Source organism: Pongo abelii, chromosome 5 (assembly GCF_028885655.2).
Source record: "Pongo abelii isolate AG06213 chromosome 5, NHGRI_mPonAbe1-v2.0_pri, whole genome shotgun sequence".
NCBI classification, from domain to species: Eukaryota; Metazoa; Chordata; class Mammalia; order Primates; family Hominidae; genus Pongo; species Pongo abelii.
The window spans coordinates 112,607,591-112,617,832 of NC_071990.2; the positions used below are offsets into that span (position 1 = coordinate 112,607,591).

Consider the following 10,242-nt stretch of genomic DNA (forward strand, 5'->3'; position numbering starts at 1 on the left):
CCCAAGTCATCATAAAACGAATCCTACTATAATCTATTCTAGATTACAGAATATTAATATTATTATATAAGAAGATTCTAAGCACTATTAGACACAGTAGGGTCTTAAAGATTTCTGAACTACATATGTGCAGTTCTTTTAATAATTCCTCTGAGGTTCTGTATTTTTGTCTTTCAATTATCATCAATGCCTTCCTCCAATATTCCCTCATGTTTCGTGGGGAGAGGGGGTCAGTGTGAGGTGATGAGAGCTGAAGAGTCAAGATCCAAGATCCCCAATTTTCAAATCCAGCCTCACACCAACCAACTGTAGGACACTGGACAAATCCCTGAGCCTGCTATGTAGATTTCAGTTTTCTTTATACAAAGTGAGTATATTTGACTAGAATGATGCTTCTCAACCCTTTTAACATTGCAAACAAAACTTGTTAGCAAAAAAAATTTTAGCACACTGGACAACAGGAGGGCATTTGGAGGCATTTACATAGTGCCTAGTGAAAAAAAAAATCACATTTTCTAATTACAGAAGAAAAAATGTAAAGTACTATGGTAGATATTTTTTGACATATGTAATGCTGAAAATTTTAATATGAATTTCAAAACCAAACTTTTTCACATCAAGAATATTTCAAAATTAAAATCATGCTTTATTTCTGACAAACATCCATGCACTATTAGGCAGTCACCTTGCAGAGCATATCAAACGCACGTGTTGAGCAGCATCCAATACAGGTGAATACAGATAGTCAGGCCTGGAGCTGGGCCACCAGGGACACCCTCCCTGCTTCCTTGTCCTCTCATTGTAAGTGGGTTGCACCTTGTGGTAGGTGGCATGTTCCTTCCGCACCGTGAAAACAAACTCCAGTAACAATTCCATGATCCCTTTCCCACAAGAGGCAGCTGTACACTGTGGCTGGCTGCTGAAGTAGATTCCAAGTAGTAAGGCACACCTCATTTAATGCACTTAAAATATCAAAAGGAGCAGTAACTGCTGGTTGTCACTCACCATGCTATTTGTTCACAGGAACCCCAACGCCTTCCTTCAGCCCCCATTCCACTAGGACTACCCTTCTGTGAGCCATGTAACATCAACTGAAAACTTTGAATTAGAAGATCTCTAACAATACCTAAAGTTAAAAACAGTATTGCAGTAATCATTTGTTTGTAACAACTATTATGGTCTTTTATTTTTTCCTTCTTACCAATTCCTGTAAGCAAAACATAACTTAAAAATATTAACTTTGAATAGTATTACATGCACATGATTTTAAAATACTGAAAAATTACCAAACAGTATACTTAAAAAGTTAGTCCATCTTTGTCCTCTAGGCAACCACTTCTACACACTGGAGGCAATTACTGTCATCAGACTCTCCCGTATCCTCCCATGCACATTACATTCTATATATGGATTTTATTATAATAAAGAATTTTATTCTAATACATAGGCATATATAGTATATAAAAATATATATTTTAACCACACGAATGGCAGCAAACTGCACATGCAGTCATGCCTCTTGCTTTTTTTCCTCGTATCTTAGACATAGCACCACAGCAGTACACATAGTAGTCTCTCATTATTTTTAAAGACTGACTAGTATTCTGTTGAATATATACACCATAATTCACCTAACTACTTCCCTACTGATATATGTTTAGCTTGTTTCCAATCTTTTGCAGTAACAAATAATGCTGCCACAAATATTCTTAGATATTTATTTGACATATATGCAAAATCTTCTAGAGAATAAAATCCTATAATGGAATTACTAGAACAAAATATATCTGTGTTTTAATTTTTGAAAAACATTTTCAAACTGCTTTCTATAGAGTATGAATACTTTATAATCCCACCAGCAATGTATGAGGCTGACCATTTTCTCCTCACCTTTCCCGAGTTATACTACACATAACCTTTGCTCATTTGATAGGTGACAAAGAGTATGTTGTAGCTTTAATTTACATCTTTATTATATTATAAATAAAGTTGTACATTTTTTCATGTGAATTCTCTTTGCTAATTTTTCTACTGGATTATTTTCTAGTTCTTTGTATTAAGAGGAACTTAGCCCTTTGTGAAGTATACAAATAAGTTTTACTAGTCTGTTTCTCTTTTAACTTTGTTTGATTTTTTTCCCCTATACAGAATTTTATTTTTATGTCCTAAAATCCAGCAACCCAGTATGCTATTAAAGGACTTCACCAATCCTGGATTATGTAAAAAATAATTACTCTACCTTTTTTTGTTTCTTTGTTTCATATTTAAATCTTTAACTCCTCTGGAAGCCAACATTATTTTTCCAGATGACTAACTGGCTATCCCAACACTGTTTATTAAACAATTCTTCTTTTCCCTACTCATAAATGAAGGTGGGATCCATTTTCATATACAAGTTGAATATCCCTTATCTGAAATGCTTGGGACCAGAAGTGTTTCAGATTTTAGAATATTTGCACATACATGAGATATCCTGAGGATGGGACCAAACCTGAATGTCATTTTATATAATTTTAAGTAATGTTACACATGAAACAAAGTTGTTTTGGTTGTTTCTGAGACAGGGACTTGCTCTGTCGCCCAGGCTGGAATGCAGTCATACAATCATGGCTCACTGCAGCCTTCACCTCCTGGGCTCAAGTGATCCTCCTGCCTCAGCCTCCTAAGTAGCTGGAACCACAAACGTGTACCACCCTGCCTGGCTAATTTTTGTATTTTTTTGTAGAGATAGCTTCTTTCCATGTTGCCTAGGCTGGTCTTGAACTCCTGGGCTCAAGCAATCCTCCCACCTTAGCCTCCCAAAGTGTTGGAATTACAGACATGAGCCACTGCATCCAGACTGAAACAAAGTTTTGACTGCGACCCATCACGAGGTCAGGTCAGGTGTGGAATTTTCTACTTATGGCATCATGTTGGTGCTCAAAACATTTCAGATTTTGAAGGATTTCAGATTATGGAGTTTTGGATAAGGGATGCTCAACCTATATTAAGTTCTCATATATATTTGAGTTAATTCTGGTCTTTACTCTGTTTTAGTGCTGTCATGTGCCAAAACCATGTTACTTTTCAAAACATTTTAAAATTAAAACCACTTTACATACAAGTAAGAATAATACAACCAGAAAATACTGGCTTGCTTTAATATATGCATCATTTTGCAATTTCTAAATGGAATTTATATAATTAAGTTCAATATGATCATCATGCAATCACGCATTCTGGCTGATACATATTTTGGAGACCATTACGAATCTCATGTCTCCTACTACATTTCTGGAACCATCTCTAGAAAACCAATTTTTCCTTAATTTTGTATATGGATTTTTTTAAATTATAAAATCAGTACATGTTCTCTGTAAAAAATCTGAAAATATAAAACATACTTTCCAGAGATAACCAACTTTTATACTTTGGTGTATTTTTTTCCACACTTTTAATAAGTGACTATTTTGTAAACTAATTTTTTCACATAATATAATGACAGCACTTTCCCATGTTATTACACATACTTCTAAAACATGTTTTAAACACATCCTCCCAAATGAATATACCCAGTTTATGCAACCATTTGCCAATTGTTGAACATTTAGAGTTGTTCTCTGTGATGATTATCATCTATTTATTAATCCTTGCAACAAATGAGTTGCAAGAATTAATAGACGAGTTTCAAGCACTGTGGTAAGCATTAACTCTATAATGGTGAGGAAAAAGAAACACATTATCAGGATTTCTGGAGGTTACAATCTATTTGGAAAAACATGTTAATCTCCAACACATATGAAATTACAATGACAGCAAGTGCCATGAGGAGAGTTCATGGTGCTTTGAGAGTCTATGATAGGGAAGGCTTCCCTGAGGAAAGATAAATCGAAGTTTAGGTGAAGGAAAAGTAAAAACATTCTCGGCAGGGGCAACGGCAGGTACAAAGCCCTCACTGTGGGAAGGAGCATGGCAAGAACAAGGGACTGAGACAAGGCCAATAAGGCTGGAACAAAAAGAGTAAGTCAAGAACATGGCTCAAGTCATGACTAGACAGAAAGGTAAGGGCCAGACTATGCAAGACCTTGTAAGACAGGCAGATGCCACCATATAAGACACAGAGTTTTGTCCATATCCTGAATGCAATGGAAAGCTACTGAAGCATATCAAACAGTAGGGTGATGTAATCAGGTTTGCATTTTTAAAAGATCCCTCTGATTACAGTGTAGGAAACAGATCAGAAGGGGACAAAGTAGATTGGGATAAACCAAGATTAGGAGGCTACTGTAGTAAACCTGACCAAAAATGCTAGTAGTTTAGGGTGGTGATGGATTATGAAAAGAAGTAGACGAATTCAAAAGACAACCAGATTTGCCAAAAGATTTATGCTCATAGATTAAAATCCCTAAAACTAGTACTATTGGGTCAAAAAAGAACATTTCAAGGATTCTAATATACATTGCCAAACTGCCCTGCAAAGAGCAGTTGTCTTCATCTGTCAATTACCTTGGAGCTGTTCCTCTATCTGAAATTTTAAGTTCCTTAAAAATTCCTTTAACATGACTAATCCATATTTCCTTCACAAAGTCTTCCCTGACTCCCCTTTTTGCCTGGATATAGAACATGTCTCTCACTGAATCCTTGCTTTGTCTTATACACATTTCTATAGCCCAGTCATACTGCATTTGACTTATGTTTACATGCCCATCACCTCTACTACATTGTGAGCTTCTGGAGGGTAAAGCTGTTCTTAAGGCACTTAAGGCTAAAACAACTTGCTACTCAGGGCTTCAAATACCTACTTTAAAAAAAGTGACCAATTTGTTTATGATGAGTCATTACATCTCCATAGTGTTCCTGAAAATCTCTCCAATAATTGTAATCAAATAGGTGTTATATGATCTTAAAATATTTTTAAATAGCTTAGTAAAAAACAGACTATGAACAAAGCAGATTCTATTAGAGAAACTTTTGAACCTGAGTTGTTGATACACGCTAATTTTCAAAATTATTCTTATTGCAAATTTAACTCCAATTTACCAAAAAAAAAAAAAAAAAAAGGTTATTCTGGTAGTTTCTCATATTTAACTTTATAAACAATGAGAATATATTTATAATTTGGATAAGCATCTACATAAACATATAGCATTTCAGAATTATCAATTTCTTACGTTGAAAAGCTTGATTTCATGGCTAACAGCATCTAGAACAATCTACCAAAATATTCACTAAGCTAGAGGAAGTGGCAGAGTTCCTTAGAGTAATCTTAAAGACAAGCAGCTCCCTCTATAGTCTGTCTGGCCTACTTTGTTTAATTACTTGCTTTGTGGACATCCCACACTCTTCTATTTACTCCTACTCTGCATCTCAGCAGGGAAGCTCTTTGAAAGGATAGTTCTGTTTAACCTGGTGCTGAGGAAACTGTGAGAGCTGTCTAAACTCAGCACGAAGTGAGTTACATCAAGCAACTAAGCAAGAGTCGAGATGTGGAAAATGGACAGCTTCCCAAGTCCACCTAAGTCAAATCCTTAAATGAAGCCTGATGATTTTATTTGTAGTGAATTCTCTGAGTGGTCACACCTATATTCAAATCTAAATGAAAAAACATTGTCCTATACTTTATTCATAACCTTTCTTCCCTCCATTAAAACAAGTTACCAAAATGTTGTTATAAAAGAAAAAATTAACAATTTATTCTACAAATGATACTGCTCAATTTATGTCAAAATAATGTTCAAGACATTTTAAAAACTAGTTTAAAAAATGGAGAGGAAGTTTTTTGTTTTTTAAAAAATTCCATAACTCAGATGAAGAAACTTTAAGTGATTCCCTTAGGAATCAATATCCTCAGTTGGCAAGGGATTAAATCAGTCAGGATTTACCATTCAAATCTGAATATCCCCCCCACCTTTTTTTTTTTTTAAAGACAGGGTCTCGCTCTGTTGCCCAGGCTGGAGTGCAGTGGCGTGATCTTGGCTCACTGCAGCCTCAACCTTCTGGGCTGAAGCGATTCTCCTGTCTCAGCTTCCCAAACAGCTAGTACTACAGGTGCACACCACCACGCCCAGCCAATTTTGTTTGTCTGTTTGTTTGTTTTGTAGAGACTATGTCGCCCAGGCTGGTCTCCAACTCCTGCGTTCAAGCGATCCTCCTGCCTCTGCCTTCCAAAGTGTTGGGATTAGAGGCATGAGCCACAGCACCCAGCCCTGAATATCCCTCTTTTTAAAAATACCTTTTCAATTTTCACCAACTTAAGACATGGGAGCTTTTAAACCCAAAACACTTTATTTCTTAAATTACTCAAGATATGTCCTCAAAACACAGAACAATCAAAAGTCAACTGGACTGTTTTCTAAAGCAGAAAAATGCTTTTCATGCAATAACAGAAAAACTAAACTAGTAAAAGGGTATTAATCCAATCAGTTCAGGATTTGTAATATAATTTTGAAATGGCCACTTCATTTGAGAAAAAATATCTTTGGTTGCTATTTTTCAGGATCTCATTTGTAAGCCAAACTCAATTTTAAAACATTTTCTCTCCAAACCAAAGTAAAGCATTAAGGACCTCCCAAAGTAATTCTTATATGAATTATATAAGAATTATATAAGTAATTCTTATATGAATTATATAAGAATTATATAAGTAATTCTTATATGAATTATAATTCTTATATGAAAAAAGTATGTTTATGGTATTTTATGTAGCATAGGTTTATCATGTGTTACACATTTTTATTACCTTATTTTACTTGTTAGTAAAGATATAAACTATAAGGATATAATATAAACTATGTTTATATCTTTGCATTATGTTTACATCTTTACTTTCAAATAAATCTGTCTTCATTAAAAATTCTAGCATTCAGAGTTTTACTAAGTCAGACTGGCCTCTCTTTTATACTAATAATTTTCAAGTTTTATTTTATTGGACTAGTTTTCCTTGGGGAGATAATTCAAAAGCAGGTAATTCTGCAGTTTTTGATTATGTTTAATTAATATTAATCTCACTGGGAGTTTCTGACGTGCTAATAAAAATGCTGGCTTGGTTTATGAAAAGTGTAAACTCTAAATGTACGCCAATGACTTCAAATTTTTTCTTGCTGAAACATTTTGTTGGAAACTGTGAACTATATGGCAAATTCAATTTGATACTCCTTAACAATTTAAAATTTGACTTTCTCTGTATCAAGTTTTATGTCTTTCAATGTACATATAAAAAGTGTTACTTTTTAATTCATTTAAAATATAAATTTCAAAGTATATACCAAAAAAAAAAAAAACCCAGTGGGGGTTTTTAGTCTTTGTTTTTTTAGTTTTTGTTTTTTTTTTTTAAGGCGCTGGTAATCTATTGTGGGATGTCCATGAAGGATGAAATAGGAAATAGTTAATGTGTCTTTTAAAAAAATTCAGAAAAACAAAAGTATATAATATTCTTTATTTTTTAAGGAACATTTTCTCACGTAATAGAATTACATTAGCTTACAGTGAAACTCATTTATTTCCACAAACGAAACTTTCCTATAAAACAAAGCTTGACTATCTCTCAGGGAAACACATTTAATGACTTGTGTGGAGGAGAAAAAATTATGTGTGGAAAAGTAACTCAAACCATACAAGCTGTAACACACAGAAATGCCACAGTATATCCTATTAGCATGTCACTTTATGATTCGGAAATTTGGCTGAACACGGCCATATCAACTTCACTATTTTATCCTTCCTCTGAATCTGAAGTGAGAACAGTGCATTACACTGAAATTCCAATTGGAAACAAAGACAGCACCACTATATTTAAAAGGGCAGAAAACCTATCTTATAGAACACTTCATCGCCTCGATTTCCCAGCCTCCAAAGTTTCAAGTGTTAAACTTTCAACACATTAACAGCACTCAAATTCCCCATCTTTCAAGGTTCATATCAAAATCATATTCACTAGTTTAAAAAGGAATATGCTACCAAATCTGACGACATTGACATTTTAACAAAGAGAATTCACATTAAAAGATAACTGCTTAGAATGAGTGCTTGTGTTTGGCAAAGCGCTATTATCTTGGTAGTCCACAGAAACTGACTGTAGTAATAAGATGAATGGTGATGAGGGCAAGGAGCATCAAGTGGGAAATGCTATCTAAAATCCCATAGGGCAATTCATAGTTAGAGGGAAGATGCATTATTTCCTAGAACTCCATTATTTCATGGAAGCAGTTCAAAGCATGCAAAAAAGCAAAACCATTTTAAAACACCTAGTAAATTGGGCCTCTATCTTTTTTATATTATCATAAGCCCCAAGAGTTTTTGAGAACGTACCTTCTGTCACGGCTGTCTCCCCTTTCCACCCCTTCTTCAACATAGTTGTGTTTAAAAAATATATACCTGTACTTAAAACGCAACCCTACAGCCCAGCCTAGGAGCATTTCAAAATGTCTGTGCTGCTGAGTATGGCTGTAGTTCCTAATAAATTCACCCCATTAACTGTGATGTTTTAGGTTGGGCAACATAAACACGCATTTCCTACTTCCATGGATGCACATTTCCTGAAAGCACTGCACCTGAGGATGCTGCCCTGTCCCCAGACGCTCAGGCACTAAACTCCAAGGAGTGACGACCTGCACTCACTGCAGAGCCACACGGTCATCCCAGCGAGAAAGATTATCTGGCCCCAGGCGCCACTGTCTCCGGCCCACTGCATCTCCGGAACTGGCAGAGGAGAGCGAGGGTGAGAAGAGACCATGGGGAGCGACTGACAAGGCTGACACTTCCCCGTTTCCAGAAAGCGGCACTTGGGGGACACAAGGGATGTCCCACTAGCGACCGACCTCAGAGCGGGCCCTACGAACCCGTCCACCGATGGACATGGCGCGGCCACCTGGCCCGCCGTCCGGGGCGCTCGCGGCTTTCGCTCCCCCGGCCCGCGCCCTGGAGTGCGGCTCCCGCTCCCGGCCGCCACACGTAGTGTAAACACGCGGCGCTCGCCACCTCCCTGCCCGGGGGTGGGGGCGCCGCGCAGCGCTCGCGCGGACCCACATTTTTGCGCCTCTTGTCACGCACGAGAGAAAAGGCGAGGAGGGCGGAGGGGAGGGAAGACGCGGCAGCGATCCACGGAGACGGCCGGCGCCGGCGGCGTGCGCGCGTGTGCGCGGCGGGGAGGGCGGCCCCGGCGCCCCGCCGACTCCCGCTCCCGCCCCGCGCCCGGCGCCCGCTTACCTGCCGGGGTCGCTCCGAAGACTCGCACCACCGGCACCTTCTTGACAGGGGCCTGGGTGAGGGGGGATTGGCAGGTATCCAGCCCCTGCAGCGGGCTGGCCATGTAGTAGTCTGCAGTCACTATCCTTACTGAAAACATGTTCGCCGCCGCCGCCACTGCCTCCCTTCACTGGCGAGCCGGCAGCGGCAGCAGCAGCGGCGGCGGCTCCCTCCGCAGCGGCGGCGGCGGCGCCCCCTCCCCTCACACACAGACACCTCAAGGAGCGGCGGCGGGCGGGGCGATGTAGGCGCTGCTGCCGCCGCCTCCTCAGGAGCACCCGGCAAGGGGCCGCAGGAGAGAAGCCCTCGAGCTTTCGTCGATGCTGGTGCTGCCGCCACTGCCGCCGCCGCCGGGAATCACACGGGCTCCTCGGTCCCAGGCTGCAGCTCTTGTTGCCATGATGATGATGTCACGGACGCAACCACTGGGGGGAGGGGAGGGGGGGTGTGTGTGGCTAAGAGAGGCTGCGAGTAGTGCGTGGGAGGGGGCTCGGCGGGAAAAGGAGCGAGAGGGCGGGCGCCCGGGCGGGACACGGAGGGCGGGGGCCGAGAGGTGCTTTCTCCCCCTCCCCCAGGTACGCGGCGAGGGAGGCGGCCGGCGGCCGGCAGGGCCCGTGCGGGATCGATGACTCGGCTGGCGGGCACGGTCAAATGGGTGAGGGGCAGCGGAAGGGGCGGCGGAGCACCGAGCTCATGGATGGGCTCCGAGGATCTTGCGGGAGGGGGGCGCCAGTGTTCGGGGCCGTTTTGGCGGCTATGCGGGATTGGCAGGAGCTGCGGTGCTCACACTTGCCTCGCGGACCGCCATTTCACATCCAGCAGAGGAGGCGGGGGCAGCCGCTGAGACGGTTTTTCACAAGGTAAGAAAATCCGCCCGCGGGAGGAGGGAGGCGAGGCGCAGATCTCGTGCCGCTGCGGCCTCGCGGGAGGGAAGGGCGGGCGGCGGAACGGGCGGGGCCGGGTGCGGACGCAGCCGGCCCTTCTCAGGTAACGCCCCGGCTCCGCGCGTGGCCCGGGGGC

At 40.7% G+C, this 10,242-nt stretch overlaps 1 protein-coding gene and 1 long non-coding RNA gene across 5 annotated transcripts in view; one reads left to right on the forward strand and one right to left on the reverse strand.

The window, feature by feature from the left end:
- Positions 1-9,690, reverse strand: part of REV3L (REV3 like, DNA directed polymerase zeta catalytic subunit) — a 185,834-nt gene extending 176,144 nt beyond the window's left edge. For 3 of the 4 annotated variants that reach the window (XM_024248980.3, XM_063725259.1, XM_063725260.1), the window contains exon 1: positions 9,184-9,690. In XM_024248980.3, the coding sequence (XP_024104748.3) occupies positions 9,184-9,322 (139 nt within the window). In that variant the 5' untranslated portion in view covers positions 9,323-9,690. Of the gene's footprint in view, positions 1-1,005; positions 6,567-9,183 lie in introns of those variants that run through there. The other variant, XM_063725258.1, reaches the window with a different exon arrangement.
- Positions 9,687-10,242, forward strand: part of LOC134761601 (uncharacterized) — a 117,696-nt gene continuing 117,140 nt past the window's right edge. Inside the window, exon 1 of the long non-coding RNA XR_010140509.1 lies at positions 9,687-10,082. This is a non-coding gene — a long non-coding RNA (uncharacterized LOC134761601). The remainder of the gene's footprint in view (positions 10,083-10,242) is intronic.